The sequence below is a fragment of the Scophthalmus maximus genome, chromosome 4, assembly GCF_022379125.1.
Source record: "Scophthalmus maximus strain ysfricsl-2021 chromosome 4, ASM2237912v1, whole genome shotgun sequence".
Taxonomy (NCBI): domain Eukaryota; kingdom Metazoa; phylum Chordata; class Actinopteri; order Pleuronectiformes; family Scophthalmidae; genus Scophthalmus; species Scophthalmus maximus.
This window is the reverse complement of record NC_061518.1, coordinates 10,679,572-10,698,268: the sequence shown is the minus strand read 5'-3', so window position 1 is coordinate 10,698,268 and position 18,697 is coordinate 10,679,572. Positions and strand designations below refer to the sequence as shown.

The window sequence follows — 18,697 nt, the reverse complement described above, 5'->3', positions numbered from 1 at the left end:
AAGTTTTCATATGCAAATGAATGTGTAGGCCAATGCTGTGTGTAGCTAAATCATGTTAACCATCAGTCAGCGTGGTCTGGTGTTTTATGGTTAGGATGAAGCTGCATTTCTTCCATCTGAAACCAACACAACTAAGTGAACTAACTAAAATAAACTGACAAACTCTCTTTTTGTCCTCTAATTAGCACCAACTTCATGGTTGTATCCAGAACCTTTCAAGAAGTTATTAGGAAATAGTGTAAAATAAAGTGCTATCTGTTATGTCTGTATATTATAATGCTGTTTATGGTAAATAGTCTGTCAAGGCCACATTGCCTCATGTGAGCTGCAGTTTGGATTTTACCAAATCATTTTCAAGATCAGCGCTTTTCCTGGAGGATAGATTTTATTCCAATCAACAGGAGAACCAGACAGCTCATATCACATTTAAATGAAATAGTAATTAATCAAATCTACACATCATAACCGAGGCACCATGGGACCTCAGACGCTTATTCTGTCTGCATTTACTCCTGCCTGCTTCTGTCACCGAGTATGAGGAGTTGTCTAATTTTTTTCCTATCATTTGCATTTTTCTTCACTCACTTTCCTTCCATTTTTCTCCTCTTCTGATTTCCCTCCTCGCCCCGAAGAGGCGTTCCTCAGCGGCTCGCCCATCGACATCCCAATCTTTCAATTTTCTGCCATGGTGAAAAGCACTTAAACTTATCACTCCATCTGTTTATTACATGCCACCTCCGGTTCCTTCACTTCTCCTCCTCTCCATCTGTGCATGTGTTTTTCAACAACCTTTATATCCTGCTTGTGCTCTTTGTGTCCGTCCCCCACCAACACTGTTCCAGGACATTTTTCTAACACTTTGTAAAGGCAAACTTGGAAAAGAGGCTATTATTGTCATTTTTTTATTAAACCGGCCAAGTATGAGCTCGTGAAACTCTGCTGCTGTCATCAAGCTCCCACAAAACCAAGGGTTGTGGAGTCCAGGTCAGAAGATGCTGGTGCCCTGTTTGCATTTTCCCTGGACAGAGAGGACTGGTTTCCTGTTGCCAGTTTTAGAAGTCTTGCTGTTATGCTTGACCTGTAATTTAAAATACCAGAAATGGTATATTTCTGCTAACGGGATTGAAGCCCACGGGGCTTTCAGCTAGGAAAAGCCTGTACCCTGAGGAATAGGGAGCTGAGGGAACGTTTGGAGGGAAAGTACATCAGACATAAACTGCCAGCTCTGTCAGCTTGGGGCATAGAGAAATATTGTGCATGTGTTTAAGACTGACTGTTGATGGCTGTTTTTCCATCTGTCATTAAGTTGTTTCTTGTGTCTCTGGGTGAAAAGCTTTTCTGTAATTATGATTTCTCTCGTCTTAAGACTCTGGAGGTCTGAGGAAAAACAGGTTATTGATTCCTCCCGACGTCAGTGCTTATATTTCTTCTTTGGTGATCTGTTGAGATGCCTGTGAGGGACGATTGACGGAGGTACACTGAAGTGCCTCTGGTGTTACAGCTGCTGCAGCGTCAGAGAGAGTTTTCAATTTTGTCTCTTTTTCGCCATCTCTCTCTCTCTCTCTCCTCTTCCTCTGTGACAGATCACATTCTTCATGCTGCTGTCAGCCGTGTGTGTGATGCTCAACCTGGCGGGCTCCATCCTCTCCTGCCAGAACGCTCAGCTGGTCAACTCTCTGGAAGACTGTCAGCTGGTGAGACCAACTGGGCCTTTAACTCACACACTGTCTAGCTCCTTTACACATCTATGCATCAAACTCCATTTCAGCAATTTACTTCACTCTTTCCAGTGGTTTCAGTATGTCGGTGCAGTTTCCATTCGCTAAAATGTGATGAGGTAAAAGGCTAAAAATGAAGAAAGGAAGATAAAAACCACAGGGCTCCGGCGTGGCCACGCCAAACACACTGAGCCAACAAAACCCATTAGTGATCAGTGATTTCATTTTGTGCCCCGTCAACTATGGGGCTAGAACAGTGCCAAAGGTTGGCATTGAAAATGAAACCTGAACCGTCATTGAAACACTGGTATTGAAACAAGTTGTACTGGCGTTGGAACAAGCATTGGCACAGAAAAAATTGTCACTGAGAAATAAAACACAGGTATTAAAAAAATGATACAATGTCATTATCTTATTTTGCATAATGATTACAATCTGTTGATTACAAAAGAAGCTGTAAGATGTCCCTTGCAAGTGCACAGCTTGTGTTGAATTTTGTTGCTGCAGTGTTGTTGTCATCAACTGTCAAACCAATAGCCATGAAGTAAGTGAGTAATAGTGTTTTCTGCATGTGAATCCACATCTACATGCCAGACTGACAGGCAGATGTATGTATGTACAGTTTTGCAAAGTAAAAAAAAGAAAAAAAACGACATTAGAAGTAGCTTACTTAATTAAAACACAGGGCTACTTGTGCAGTAGCCAGTGTACATGTTTAGGTTTATCTATTTGCTTATGTTTATTCACCATGCTCGGAATTATAGTAGCTCAACCTATTTTTTTATTAACAGGGAGAAATGTTTCAGCTTTCATCAGTCTAGATAAGTAGCGATGTTGGTTTGCATGTAAATCTCACGTAAACCAAAAATCTGTGCAAAACTAAATTAAAATAACCAAGCAAACCAACTGGACACACGACCAACGTTAACTTCAATTAGCTCACAATTCTTACGAGGATAATTCAGGCCCGGTGTTACAGAGCGAGCTCAGAGGCAGGTGTGAATACGTCACTGCAGACTAACCTTCTGGTTGTGAGCACCAGTGCGGAGTGTGAAAAGCGGTGGTATGTGTCTAAATGAAGCAAGATTGCAGCACACAAACGTGATTCTTCGCACAAAGGTTCTGCAAGAAAAGTTATTTCGAATGACTTAATGATATAATCTTCACATCTGCTCGAGAAACTCTTAAGCCTCTTAAAAGTCCTCCTCCCTACTTTTAACAGCTTTCACCTTAGGAGCTCTCTTAAGGGCTAAGATGCTTTGTGAGTAACATCCGTCTAACATTTGCAGGATTTGGTCTTTCTCAGAAAAGTCTTAGAAAACGTCATGATTCTAAGAAGTTTCTTAAAATGTTGTCATTAGGAGCAACTCTTTGTACTGGGGAGCTTTACGAATACAGCCCCAGCAGTAGTTGGCCACAGAACGCGCCGTCTGCACATTTTCATAATGAGATGTAAAGCTGATTGTTTAAGTTGAATTCACAGTGCCAGGGGTCCCTCTCTTTTTCATGACTGAAGAAGCCCCTTGTGATTCATCCAGCACCCAACCCACTAACCCGACCACTTCCACATTAGCAGCAGCTGTTCTCCTTATACGCATGCCGAGTCTACCAACTTCACCGCTTTATGTGGCTCTCCAGAGACCATCCCCCAGTTGTGACTGAAATATTAATGTTCCTCATCTCTTCTCCCCAATGTAATTAACCCATACTTTTTGGGTTCATGTCCTGCTTTCTCTCAATCTGGGACACTTAGCAGAGGTATGCTCTACCTCGACACTTCCCTAGGTAGCTCGTATCTCACAGTCTTTGTCCTGTTGCACACTTATGATGGGCAGCTGCCTTTATCAGTCGCAATATGTCATTATTCTGTGGCGCACGTGTCTTTAGTCTTTTTGATTCCATACTTTCATTCACAATTAAGTTCATATCAGGAGTAAATATATCCTCCACAAAGTTATGTTTTAGGAAAGATTACTTCAGAATACCAAGCTCAGGTCTGATCTGTGCGTGCATTTGTGCGTGCATGTGTGTGTGTGTGTGTGTGTGTGTGTGTGTGTGTGTGTGTGTGTGTGTGTGCGAGTGCGAGTGCGTGCCTGTGTGTGTGTCTATGTCTGTGTCTGCTTGTGTTTTTGTGTATGTAAATGCGTGCATGCATGAGTGTGGATGTGTGTTCCCCCCTCCTCCCCACCAGCTCAAGTTTGACAGCGATGGAGTGTGTGTTTGCTGCGAGCTACAGCAGCAGAGTTCGAGCTGCAACAACATGGGAGAGACGCTGAAACTGAATCCGCTGAGGGACTGCAACACAATACGCCTACGTCTCAAGGTGGGTGGGAGCCGGCATGTGTTTGCTTAGTGCTGAATCTGAGAGCTTTGGTGTTTTCACACTTTTTCTCTGTGTAAGTTCAACTGTGTTTCGACCACAGGGAGATCCGATTCATTTATCAAATCAGGTCTGACTGTTTAGCAAATCAACTGAGGGAAGCTGAACGTTGGATTTGTGTTGAGGGATCTACCCTGTCTGCACTGGTGGCTTTTCGCAACAACAAACAGTATAGTATCAATTTTACACCAAATAGTGGTGTGGGATATTTTTTCAGTTCATATGGAGATCATTCACATGCTAGTCTTATCTTGTCCCTTTATTAATTAATCTGTTGCACCCTCAAAGAACTGCATGTGTTGATCCCGAAAACAATTTGAATCAAACTCCAAATCTCAGTGTAAATCTGATGAGCAAAATTTTTTATTTAATTTATTTGTGAATTTACTTATAGTTGAAAATCTAATTTTGATTGAACTGATTTTGTGCAGGTCAATGCATTTAGGCCTCTTAAATACCTCAAGTGTATTGATTTTTATCAGCAGATGTTACCTAAGTACTTGGCTCAGTCTGTCTGACAGTAACTAAGTGCGCCGCTATGGTGCAGACAAAAGTGGCTCAACAACTATTGAAAGGATTGTCATTCATTTTTTTCACAGACATTCATAGTCCTCACAAGATGAATCTCACAGATTTTTTGTGATCCCTTGACTTTTGCTCTAGCAACACCATGATGATTGATTCAGGCAATTATGTCTTTTTCCAGATGAATTTCATCTCTACGTAGATACTTTATTTATCCAATATTTATTATACCTCTGCGCTGGTGACAGCTGTTTCGGGGTTGTCTGTCCATCAATCCGTCCCTCTCTGAAGTGAAGTCGATATCTCAGCAGCAGTTTAAAGGAATTTCTCCAAATTTCCAAAAACATTCACCATTTTGGTGGTCAGCGTTATTTTGACCTCACATAACATGTTTTTGGCCATAACTCAAGCCTCCATACGGCAATAATAACAACATACACCTAAAGCAGTGTTTCCCATTCTGTAAACATAAAAGATCGCTTGCCTGCTGGAAATCCATAAAGTTTTTACCATCCTCAGCTGACAGGTAGACCTTGGCATAATATTGGTAGATACTGGTTTCGCTTTGTGTGTTCCTGCATACAGTTTTCAACAGGGAGGAAGACCTGAGCTTAAAACCTGCCAAGTGTGTGTGTGTTCAGTTCGCCACTGTCCATAGATGGTCTTCACTACATCTATATGAGTCTCTGGACAGACATGGACGCACACTGCAACTCGACTGGTTGGCAGAGGCAAACAACCAAAAGGCTGTAATTCCAGTTGTTTATGTGTACATAATACTGATTGCCAAATATTAGTATGCTAAGACACCAAACTAAGATGGTTCACATTAAACCTGTTAAACATGTTCATGTTAGGATAGCAGTTGTGAGCTGACGTCTTCGAGTTTTCGTGAAAACAGTAAAAATGACATAAAATACAAAAAGAAATGTGCGTATTCAGTCTTAGAATAATTGGGCAGGAAGTGGAGAGTGGCGACAGCATTTGTCTTTCCCCAAGGGGCAGACCTTTTTAGTATGCACTCAGTATCTGGCCCGGGCTGGCTGTAGTTTGCGAGTGCATGATCTTGGTTAGATTATCTTGACTCAGAGTGTCTGCAGGAATGATATACGGTACGTGCTACTGGGCCTTTATTGGATAACGACAATCGTATCCATTTATTTTATGTCCCTGATTGATTATAAAACATTGATAACCAAATAAAAGACTTCCTAGGATGAAGGATGCTTCATGAGAAGAGGAGAGATCAAGCACATTTGTCATTGTGATCATAGCTCATTAAAAGAGATATGGGAACTGGTGCTATAAACCTTTATTAAGTGCCATGGTAGTCAGATGTGTTGAGTTATGTCTAACTCTAAGTCCTCTGACATTTCAGATCACTGTTAGGTGTCCGCTGATCCAATAACCTCATGATGCAGCTGACATGTAGTTTCTTTGTCACAAAAATACACAGTATATGTCAAGTGTTCACAGCATGTAGTTATATAATCACTCATTTAACAGCAGCATGTAAAAGTTTCTTTAAAAAAGCAATCAGTACTATCCACATCGCTGCTGCGATGTGTCATTCAACCTTTCCCAGCATATTTAATTTCCCTGTTCTTTTTTCATTTCATTACACACTGCCTGGGGCTGTAAATAATCAGTGGGGGGAGTATTGAAATCATTTGTGATTTCCTGTAAGGAAGCGGATGTGTAACCTTGCCGTGTAACTGATTGGCTGGGGGTAAGGTATCTTGCAGAGGTTAAATATCTGTTGAGTAGGCATGTTAAACCGTTTCTACAGAGGTGTTATTACATTTGCCCGCAGGATTTATTATGCCATTATGTACACCGTCGTCACGAGGGAAATCACAGAAATGCACCCTCACATGTGCAAGGCAGATGTATCAACATAGCACAATATTAGCTCAGATGAAGCCGTCATAAATATTTATCGTTTTTTACGAGAGGCTTCAGGTTGAATTTGTGATCTCCAGCTTTGCTGTTACAGAAATGTTTGGAAAAACTACATTTACTGTGATAAACCAAGGAAACAGTTTAACAACTGGTTTGCTGCTGTGTACAGTAATATGAGCTTTATCTCAGGAAAGTCCTCTCAGCGAAAGTTGCACAGAAAGATGATCCCAGTGAACATATTCAAACTCCCGTACATTATGTTTAGTATGGGATTACAGTGAATGTACAGAGTTGTTGCTTTGTCGGAGAGGAAATGTTATCGTACAGTCGTACTGGTCAAAGGATCAAACATTTTATCAATATGTATTCTGAGCAAACGATGAGACATTAGTCAAAGTCACTGTGAAGGATCTTTGGATGAAAACGGAAAGCAGACCTGTTTGTTTTGGTTTATTTACATTATCTAATATATTTTTGAAATGTAACACATTACACTTTGTCATGGATAGAATAATGATATCCTACATTTATTCCCATCTTTGTCCCTGGAGTGGGCTTAGTTACTGTATTTCCAGTACAAGCCTGCTGTAGTCTTTGCGGCAAATTCAAAGTTTAAATGTGAGGTGACGTGAGGATCATCAATCGGCCTTTGTCAGCATTAGTAGTAGTTTAAGTTGAGTGGTGTGTCTGGGCCCTATAAAACAAGTAGTAATCCAAAAAGTATGTCTTTAATTAGGGCATCACTATACGCTGTTATTTTCTACAGTGCCTGTCTATCGAGGAGGCCTCTCGGGCTGTGATACACCTGACCCCCAGAACAAAAGCTTTCCAGGCAGCAAAACAGAAGTAAAACGATCATACTTTCATGTGCTACCACAGGACCATGCTTTGTATGGAGGTGAACTTGTGTACCGTCTTTTAGTACATGGAAGTGGTACCACAGAGCCAAAGCATCTGCTGCTTCCTGCAGATTTGGCTGGGCTCTGACCGACACTGGAGCGCCCTCCCCGAAACTGTTGTGGGCCTTCCTGGGGGACGTCCTGGGTTTTCTGTGAGACACTGTAAGGAGCTGCTTGGGGATGTCAAGGGAAGCGGAGGTCAGTTCTGTGACCTGCACTGACTATCAACAGTAGCTCCACGTTGACTAGAGGAAACAAGGTGCTGCCCTTTGATTTGAGAGAGCAGCTACAAGAGGTGTATGTGTAGTTTTTTTTTTTCTGGTCAAGAACGTCATGGTTCGAGAGATAACAGTGGAGTATCAATGATGTGAATAAAACCCAGTTAAGCTCTCTGTAAGGCCTGGGGTGCTGTTGTGGTTAGACTATGCAGCAGGTTCCTCTGTTGTGTGGAATTAGTTGTTGTATACAGGTCTTTTTTTCTGTTTTAGTTCCTTCTAATCTCGTAAATTTGACATAAATGTTGACCATTTGTCATCATTCGTTTTGCTGCCGTATAAAGCAGATGGTCGTCCATTGACTTCACTATCATATAAAAATTGAGATTTGCAGAGTCCTTATTTATCACAGTAAACATCGTAACTTCTTTTAATGAACATCATGACTCTTTTATTGTTATCGATCAAAAAGTCAAAAACTATTTATCATGTTATGATTGTGTGGTAATAGGTCGTTTTTGCCATCAGTTTATTACGTCGTAATGTTTTATTGTTAAGCAAATGTCTAGCCTTTTAACAAATGGCCGCACAATGATATTTTTTACATTAAAGTGACAAAGTCCTCTAGTGGCAGGAGTTATTCTGACGGGAGCTTATTCAAGCAACTAAGTCCATGCTTATATCAATCTGAGACACACTATAATGCATTTTGGAAAAAGAACAGCAGTCATGCTTAGTTCAAGTAATATGGAGTAAGTTGTTTTGTACTCTAAACGCTACATCTCCTGGAAGTTTTACTTCTCTCAGCCCTGTTTAGTTTGAAAACAGAGAAGTTCTTTGCTCTGTTAAAGACAAAAACATTCTAACCATGTACACAAATTCTCATTAAGCTTAAAAGCAGGTGCAATAATTTCCTTTAACGATTGGTGAACCCAAAATGCGGAACACAGCCTTAAAGTAATACAGATTGAAATAAAGATTTACTGCACAGGGATGTTTACTTAATGGACCGTGAATTGGGAATGGAAGTTTCCAGCGAGGAGAGGGATTGGACGAAAGGAAATGGCCGGCGGCATTGGGAGAAGTGGGAGGCTGGTGGAGGTGAGAAGGCCTTGGAAAGGTGAGAATGGCAGGTGGAGGTGAAGCAGGGGATGGAAACTGGATGCCATTGGAGACAACCAGGTGAGGGAGGAAGGGGTCAGCAAGCAAGAAACTGCCAACAATCTGGCAAAGAGTGGGTGACGAACTGCGGTCGATGAACTGCTGGGCCGATGAGTTGATGGATGGCTGGTGTGTAGACAGATTGGCAATCACACAGACACACACATACACACACACACACACACAAACACACACACACACAGACGGGAAGACATGAGACACAAGGAACTGAAGTCGCTGTAGTGACCATGACAACCAGTTCTATTGTGCCGTCAGTGTGTGAAAGAGCTGTATGAGTAATACAGAGGCACTATGTACATATATATAGAAATAAAAGAGCTGTGTGAATGTGTGTGTGTGTGTGTGTGTGTGTGTGTGTGCTTGCGTGCGTGTGTGTGTGAATGGGTGGATGTGACTGGCACATGTAGTAGAGCACTTTGAGTGGTTGTTAAGACAAGAAAGACGATGTCAAAGCAGTCTGTCTACCAATAACCATCTGAGTTTAAAATGTCAGACAGACGTCGTCCACAAATGCTCCGTCGTACCTTCCTCCAACACAAAACAACTCAGTGATCAGCTGGCATCATCTCTGCTTCAACGTCCTGCTCACACAGACCTGATCTTTGGCAGCTATAGTTACTGGATTTCAAACATGTTGCAGGGCTGGTAAACTCCAAGTTAACATCACGCACTTTAAAGGGAAGTGAATAATGGGATCTGGTTGGAACCACCTATAGGAGAGTCAAGGTCCCTGCACCCTGAAAACAAACCACTGCCCCATATGGATCTCAGCGGGCGAGACATCTGCCCCCTCCGCAGATTATCAGAAGCCAGTGGGGCTTTTAATGTCACTGGTAATTATGTGCCTACTGAATCTAGTGACTAATCTGTGCGACAGGCTGGAAAACACTTTGGGTGGCAGCTTCATTCAGTGTCCACACAAAAATGTGTGTGTTTATGTGTTTAAGGAATAATATTCGCAGATATTCAGAGGCGGCTGTGTTCAATGACACCTCGTGTTAAAAAGGCTAATAATATTGTGCTTTTGTGCACCTGTGTTAGTGTACAGTCAATTTGTGGCTGTAGCTGTGTTAGAGAATCTGAATTTCTCAGGTGTTTTTATTTAATTCTTCCCACTTACTGTAGATTAGATCAAAATATTACAGAGTATCTGCCACACATTCACCCTCGTTCCTGCTGTCTCCCCTCGTCCCCCTCTCATCTTTTGATAGTCTTATACTGTTGATAATAATAGTGCTGATAATAGTATTATCATGATGTTTGTGTTTAATTTGACAGACGTACCCTGTGAACTTTACAACGAAGAACAGCGGATAGTTTGTGATTGAATTCAAACATCTATGACGACCCCATCACCTCCCAATAATTTACATAAATGATAGATTTTCTCATTTTGCAGCCTCAATACAAGCTGCTGTCATCCTCTCCTCAGTCTGTGTGCCAGACAGTCCCAATTACAGACAAGTGGGGCTGTCGTTTCCTGTGCTCCTCTTCGGGAAATTAAATTCCTATAGCACAGCTATGATATGCTCATTTGTCAGGGCATTCAAAACACGGGACATGTTTTACAAATTGAGCCATTTAAAGACACATTTCTACCTTTTATACAACTGGCACATAGAGCGCCATCGTGGGACTGCAGTCATAAGTCTTCTCTCTGATTCAGGGTGCCGGGCTAGTATTTCACCAGCAGGCACATTTATTTTTTGCTGACAGATTCAATACTGGTTTGTCCCCCTGCTGTTCACTGCATTGCCAGAGTGAGAATGTGTATGTGCTCGTGCTCGTGCTTAACCTTGGGTGTTTGTGAGGGTGTTTTTTCCCCCCTCTGTAATTTAATTTGTTTGCTAGGCTGTAATATACACACAAATCATGTTTCTTAAAATAAAAGGTTTTTTTAAATGTATTTTAGAAACGTTAACAATGAAGATTAGACTCTTGCTGTGTGGTTGTCTTAGTAAAGCAGTGTTCTCTCACTGCAGTGGCGCCCTGCTGCGCTCTTCTAAACTTGGTTACCTTACTGATGGCGTCATTATCGTTTGTGTCACCTTCAATTCTCTCTGTGATTTTTCCTTATATTCCACTTTCACCTACCTATGTTCTAATATCACTCATATTTTAATAAGTTCATACTGTTAACTGTCCCCTCGTCTCCTTGCCTTCTCTCTTGTGTTTGACACTGTTCCTCCCCTTCTTTTGTTCACCGTTCCTCTAACAGTCGCCTCCTCTCCTCGCTCTACTTTAGGAGCTGTTGTTCAGCGTGTGTGCCCTCAACGTCATCTCCACCATTGTGTGTGCTCTGGCCACCGCCATGTGCTGTATGCAGATGGTCTCAACGGATGTGCTGCAGATGGTGAGTGCGATAGAAGGGACAGCGACAACAATAGCTGACTTCATTTTCTTTTCAGTGACCACACTTAAACTCTGAAGATCATCATCAGTTGAAGTAAAAACATGGATTTCAGGAATGATGTTCTCTGCCTTTAGTTTTAAGATGATGGAGAATAATGTTTGAATCTTTTTGTTGAATCATCCTGCTTGGTAAATACACAGAGTGAAGGTCAAATGCTGCAGGGCCTCCCTCAATGCATCTCGAAAAAAAAACATGTTGGATTGGAAGAAAACAGCTCACTTTTTTCCTCAAAGGTACATCATCCTCAGTGTGACCCTCTTTTGTCATTCATGTGGAACAATAAAACTATTACCAACAGCTAAATGTTGTCAGTGATGAGGGAAATTAGCACGGCCCGCCCCCTTTGTGTTTCACACCAACATGCCTCTAAACACACGAGCACTTGACAGCTTGAGTGACACTGATGCCAGATATGAATAAGCTTTGCAGTCAGAAGGTAACACAATTTTTTTGTTCACGCTGAAATGAGTGTGGACATTAAAACTGGTGCTTGGGTTTTATGTGAGGCTTGAAGAGACAGCTCATCAGTAATGATCTCATCATCAAAATAAACATACATGCAATTCACACATCAATAAAGATCTACAGTTTTACATGTATGCTGTCGATTGTGGAGTTTTGTGAAATATGGGATATTTTAAGTCAACTGAAGGCATTAATAAAAAAACATGATTTTATTTGATCACCATTATGAAAACATATTACGCAACTATTTATAATCCTGTGATTAGGGGAGATAAACAGCTAGATAGTAGATTTCTCAAACATCCAGGGAAGGTCTAGGAAATAGAACAGATCATTGTGCATTAATATTCTTTCGTTCAATATCTATTTTTGTCAAAGAATATGCCTACCGTGATGAAAGGGCAAAGATGAATTCATCAGAAGCTGTTTGAATTACACAGCAATTAAAATTGGAAATAGCAAAATTACTGTCATCTTGACTAAAAGCCTTAATTTGCAGCCGTCCCTGCTTCAGTGCTGAACAAAGATATTATTGATGGAGACAGATCCTTGTCAGGGCAGCCTCACGGTGGAGACCTGTGCTGTTGTACTGTTGGCACAAATACATTTTCATGTTATCTTGTTGACTTTTGCTGTGACCTTCTAATTCTCATGGAATTAGCAGAACATACTTTATCACATTATTTCATGTTAAGCAAAAAAAAAATATATATATATACATTAAACAAGCCAGGCAGCCACTAACTACATGAAATTGGAAAAAGTACAGTATTTGATAAAAGCTATCACCCAAGCAGACACACACACACACACACACAAACACGCACACACACACACACACACACACACACAGGAGAACCTCTGTAAACTGAGGTGACTGAACACGGTGGCATCCAACTATTGATTCCCAGAGAGGTAAAGGACAAAAGCACTGTGTCTTATCTCCAACAGTCCCATTTACAACATGAGGTGTTAACCTTTTATTTAGCTCGGTAAATTCAGCCAAGTCAATATCGGCCGTGGCAGCTGGGAGATTAGCAAAGCAGGCTGGGTGTGACTGCAAAGTTGTCCCACTTAGAAAAGTCTGCGTGAAGAGTGTGAATGTACAGCACTTTAAAAACTTCTGTTGAGTTGTCCCTGAGCAAGGAGGCGCTTGACATGTGGTCGCTGCAGTGGCTCTTTTTTGTGCCAACAGCACACGTGAATATGTGTTTAACTGCTTGCATCAACAGCAGGGAGGCGCCGTAACACGATCACATTGGCTCAGTTATTTGTCCCTGGGAAAAATCATGGTTAAAAATAATAAATGAAAAAACTATGGACTCTATAATAATGTTTCTTTTTGTGCTGTGTTTCAGTTTATGCCGCACAGAGCACGAGCCCTGAATGCTGACTGTATGACCCCCCATGGAACCATCCTCCACCAAACAATGGACTTTGATGAGTTTATTCCTCCAATACCTCCTCCACCGTATTACCCCCCAGAGTACACCTGCACCCCTTCAATGGACGGACAGAGGTGAGACGCAAAGTATTACTCATCAGCATTCCAGCTTCTCTCAGTGCTCCCCAAGCTCTGGTACTAATGTATCTTGAGGGACGTGTGGGTACTTACAGCGAATACACAATTAAAATGGTGATTTACAAATTCCCTCACAAATATAGTCCATCTGTTACAAGACAGTGTAATTGAACACAGGTATACAGAACCCCATTCAAAAGGTATAACTGCCTTGGACCCCAAAAGGCCTTGGCACTACCTTGGCACACTAACTCTTGAATCTTCAGTGACACTTTACTTAGTGGAAAGGCCAAAACTTGTGTAGTTTGTCTTTTTCGTTTTTGGCTTTGTAACTTTTCTGACAACTCCTGCTAGATTGTTTGGAAATAAAGTGTGCCGACCACCATATACTACTATGATTAGCCATAATAGTTTTCCCTATCTCCAGCCCAGGGTTGAGGACAGAGGATGTTGCACCTTGTACAATTCGCTAAGCCCTGTGAGGGAAATAGTACATACAAATCAGCTTTGTTGTCCACCATGGTGGAAATTAATGACACCTTAGTGACATCCCATAAAATAATTGTGATATCAAATCAATTGACCAAACAACCATCAATGATATGTTATTTGCAAAGTGCAGTGCAATCCAGGAAATTATAGGATGTGTTATACTAAGTTTAACAAAAAAAGGGTAATTGTGGTCAGGTTACTGATCGTGGTGGACTAGTTGTTATGAAGTACATTATTGACCTTAATGAAAAGCCCAGCATGTCACTGCTAAAGAGACTTACCTCGAACTGTGATATGTACAGAAACTACAATTCTGCTGCTTGTGATATGTTGAAGATACTGTACATGGCCCAGTGCCACAATAGCACACATACTATAGATTTAGGGCTCTTCAGGATTAATTTTTTGGAACCTCTAACATTTTCTCGCATTCTCCCTACACGTCCCTCCACAGACACCTGTAATGAATCAGGTACTGAACTGTGAAATAATAATGGTCATAAACCGAGGAAGGAGCAAGGTTATTAAAAAAATTGATCATGGGGCAGATAGGTCAGGCACCGGAGGGAAGATTTTGGAGGCACAAAGCCTTCGAGAGGACGCACACTGAATAAAAGAAACAGACGGTTTAGTTTGGGAGGAGCTGAAATGATGAAGTGTATTACATTTTCTTGCTGGTCGGGTACATTATCTGTTAAGTGAAGGGATTTTGTCAGCTTAACATTTTTTATGCAATGATGGCCATGGAATTCCCTGTGAGAAGGTGAATATGCAGATGCCAAAAACAACATTTGCATCAAGAGACAAATCCAAATCCATCATATTAGGCAGCAGTGGCATGTGTCTGTTTACTATCTAAATGTGACCGTCATGTGGTGTTATCGTCCACGGACAGCTCAGAGCATTTGCCTCCGTTAAGCAGCTGCGACCTAAGTGATTCTCAGCTGTTGTGAAATATCGGTTGACCCCCCCCCAAAACTCTCTCCATTTTCTCAGTGTTGCCAGAGAGAGTGCTGCTGATGCAGCCATTTGGCAGCAAGCCACATCTGTTTGTCAATTATGCCATAAATAAAAACAAGATAGAGGAAGCATTTATGGTGTCCCTGCCCAGGGCCAGGGATGTGTCATGACATCATCATGCCTGCGATGATTGGTGGAATCTCTCAGGTTGTATTTCATGCTCCGCCACTTTAGGGGAGAATAGGGTTGTAATTAAAAGATGACTGCGAGCATGGCTGCGTTTTCTTAATAACCCCCATAGGAGACAGCAGTGGAACACATAGGATACAACCGGACAGGTGTATATCATTTTGACTACAGCTTTGGGGGACAAGAAGATATTTTTCATTCTTTCTTTTTTAATGTATTTAATAAACACTTGTGTTTATATTCAGACTTTCTGTGACAGCTTTTTAAACGCCCGGCAGTGTCTCTATATCCCTTTTGTTCGAGTTAAGTGAGATATTATATGATTTTTCAAGTTTTTTTTAAAGTTGAAACTCTACTTTTATGTCCCTGGCAGAGGCCTGCACCTGGACTTTCCCCACTCTCCCTTCAGTGCCATCTACGGGGTGCCCATCAACAGCCCAGGGACCCTGTACCCGACTGACCTGCCACCTCCTTACGAGTCTGTGGTGGGGCAGACGCCTGCCAGCCAGGTGAGGAAAAAACTAATGACTGTTTTTTTGATCAAAACTGTGTATTCTATTATCTTCGAAGCATCCTTTCACACCTTGATCTTTTAATCCCTTATTTCCATTATACTATAAATTATATTCCAGTATCCTTAATCTATAGTTCGATTCAATTCCACTTTGAACTGTGTCCTTCAGGAATCAGCAGAGGATTTTTCTCACATGGAAAATAGATAAACAGTCGCTGTAAATAACTAATGGAAGCGGGCAGCGATCGATTGATTGTGTGGGAGAACAGTCGGAAGGCAGAAGAAAATTAGCTGATGATTTGGGGCGAAAGGCGACACATGATCTGGCGAAGTTATATGAACATTTGTAATATAGTACACATTAAAGGGCACATTAGTAAAAGCAAATTAAAGATTTTCATTCAAACTCTTATTGATGTAGTGGTTTTCTCCCCTAATACACCTGCTCTTTAAACTGAAACATTTCTGTTGAAGTGTTGTGGTCTTACAGAGCCCTCTACAGACCAAGAGTGGTGTTGAACTTTCTGTGCCACAAAGTTGTTGTTGTGCAATACAGCAAATACAAGTCATACAAAATATCCAATATGAACTGAACTACTTTCCACCATCTACTTTGTCTGCTCAATAACATTTTATTCAATGAATGCTGTTATGTTCTCCATCTCAAATAATAACAATAGAAATTTCCTCTTTACAGGTCACTACGAGCATCGAGCAACAGGCTACAGAGTCCAGTTTGTGTGAGAGAAACACCACTGCAGGTCTCAGCACGCAGGGTAAAGACAGTCGGAACATTGATTGTCCAATGTTTTTTTTATCTGCTAGTCTAGTGGTTATGCTGATGATGATGTTTTTCCTCTCTTTCTCTCAGCCTCGGTGGACAGTGCATCACTGATGGTATCAGAGGTGGCTGATCAGGACCAGACTTGCTCCTCAGAGGACTTGTGCTCCCTGGAGGTCCAGGGCTCTGACTCCTCTCCTTACGGCACACCCCACACTGCCCCCACTGACGGAAGCTGCACCAGCCTGGAGCTTTGTACACGTGGCTCCTCGCATGGCCACGGTGGCCTGCCTAACATGGATGTCCGCCCCAGTGATACCGGATACAGTGAGTGTTCACAGACCCAGGAGTCGCTGGAGCGCTCTCCAGACTGGTCTTCAGAAAACTTTAGCAATCTGGACCAGGAGGACTCCACAGACAACACACATCCGTGTGAGGAACTCAGTGCTGTGGTGCACATGTGCGATGAGCTTGCATCAGCCAAGCATTTACCAGAGGAGCCTCCTAAACCGCCGACACACTCGCTCATTAAAGCGCGAATGATGAGCCGCAAGCTCATGCTGCCTGTCGCTATCCCCCCACCGCCTCAGCCTTGCTCCCCCACCTCTGTGGCCTCCTCTGGTGGAACTTCAGGCATTAGCCCTTTGGCTCCGTCTCCCTCCCCTTCCCCTCCCAGCAGACCACGCGGCCCCAGGCTGTGCTTCAGTGTTTGGTCACCCTCTTCGACATCACAACCCCCCTCTACCTCAGCCCAAAGTGTCTACTCGCCCTCAGAGAGGCCTCGGGTGCTCCGAGCAGCTAGGAGGTACCGCAAGCTGGCACGCATTGTCCGCTCCACCAGTGACCCCATCTCCTGCTCCTCTGCAACGGGACGTAAGTGTGACAACAATGTAACTCAAGATTTAATCTACACCATAGATACTCCATCTAAATAATACCGTTTTTTTAGAGATTAGACAATAAGAGAACAAATCCATTATTTTTATGTAATTTTCTCAAGTAAAAAAGTCCCAAATGTTATTTGATTCCATATTCTTCTATTTCTTTGTTTTATATCGCTGTTAAATACCTGACATTGGGTTTTTGACTGTTAATCAGACAAGAGGAGACTCATGAATACATCACCCTGGAAAAAAACTTTTGCTTTTTTCCCCTGGCATTTGATGAATGAAACAAATAATTTATCAATCAAGGGATATAACGGGAAAATTATTTGATTGCGATAGGGATTTGCTCAGTAGGGGTAGCCCTACGGCTTTCCATTGTCAACACGCAAGGCTGGACTGACCAGTAACAGCCTTTGACTGGTCCACACTGCGTTTGTTGTCTCCCTCTACAGGAGAAAATAGTGTCTGTGCCTCTGCCAATAACCCCACTGCTGAAGCTTCAACTCATACATCACCGGAGCCAGGTATGAACATGCAAATTCTGAATTCGTGGGGTGGGTGGTTAATGAAGCATCCATAACTTGTACATCTGCTGCTACACGGTATGCACATCCTATTTTTGACGAATTAAATAAATAAATAAACCTAGAGAACAAAATGTTCATCTTGCAACATAATGAGCTAAGAGTTGACACAATATATAATATATAATTGAATATATAAACACTTTTGATGCTTCGGATAAAGGATCGATTGTTTAGGCAAAATTCTAACACTTCATAAGCTAATCAAACCTTGTAAAACCCTGACTAGGTGAAAATAGTTATCTAAAAATAAATTGTCACAAAGCAGAAAATGGCTGTGAAACACACACTTTGAGATAAATGGTTTTCACAGGACTGTAACTTTATGTTTACTGATAAACATGAATTCATTTTGGAACAGAATCCTCAGCCAATTTTAACTGAGTGAGCTGGTAATGAAAATGCATCAGTGACAGAAAACTGAATTGACTTTACCCAAAGGACTAACTCACCTGGCATTAAACCTGATTAGAAGAATCTTATGTGATTTAATTCCTTTAATGTTTTGACTTTTTTTTTTTCTTCTCTTTTCTGTCTCCAGACCCGAAAGACATTTCCACAGAGGTTGTTGGGGCTAAATCCGGTAACACGTGTGTCAGGAAGCAGCAGAAGGAGGACAGGAAGATCGACATCCTCTTTAAACCTCGATCCCTCCACACAAACTCGTCCCACGAACGCCCGCACTCCCTGGCAGACCTGAAGATGTACAAAGACACCAAAATATTGGTGGCCAAGTTCCTGGAGCATTCAAACTGCAGTCTACCTCCTGAGGTCCAGCAGGTTGTCAACAACATCAAGTGCGTCATCAAGTCGGATGAGAAACACATGGAGGAGGCCATCTTCAGTGCCAATGTCATAGATCAGGTGACTGGATTAGAGTATATCAGTATATACAGTAATAGTACATGGGAGTTCAATGCAAATCAGAAAGCTGAACCTTCCTCTGAATTTGATGCCTAATATAAGTGGAGATTTGTGTCGTCTCAGACAGAGTATTTCAAATGATATGTGTGATTTGCACAAAACAACGTGTCAACGTGTGTCTCTCTTTGATCCTTGGTGATTTTGC

At 41.8% G+C, this 18,697-nt stretch overlaps 1 protein-coding gene across 2 annotated transcripts in view; it reads left to right on the top strand.

Moving 5' to 3' along the window:
* Nucleotides 1-18,697, top strand: part of fam189a1 (family with sequence similarity 189 member A1) — a 69,128-nt gene that overhangs the window by 49,576 nt on the left and 855 nt on the right. Inside the window, exons 3-11 of one of the 2 annotated variants that reach the window (XM_035627685.2) lie at nt 1,584-1,694; nt 3,910-4,041; nt 11,067-11,174; nt 13,058-13,218; nt 15,236-15,371; nt 16,074-16,152; nt 16,248-17,030; nt 17,497-17,568; nt 18,170-18,492. In XM_035627685.2, coding sequence (XP_035483578.2) covers nt 1,584-1,694; nt 3,910-4,041; nt 11,067-11,174; nt 13,058-13,218; nt 15,236-15,371; nt 16,074-16,152; nt 16,248-17,030; nt 17,497-17,568; nt 18,170-18,492 — 1,905 coding nt within the window. Of the gene's footprint in view, nt 1-1,583; nt 1,695-3,876; nt 4,042-11,066; nt 11,175-13,057; nt 13,219-15,235; nt 15,372-16,073; nt 16,153-16,247; nt 17,031-17,496; nt 17,569-18,169; nt 18,493-18,697 lie in introns of both variants that reach the window. The other variant, XM_035627684.2, reaches the window with a different exon arrangement.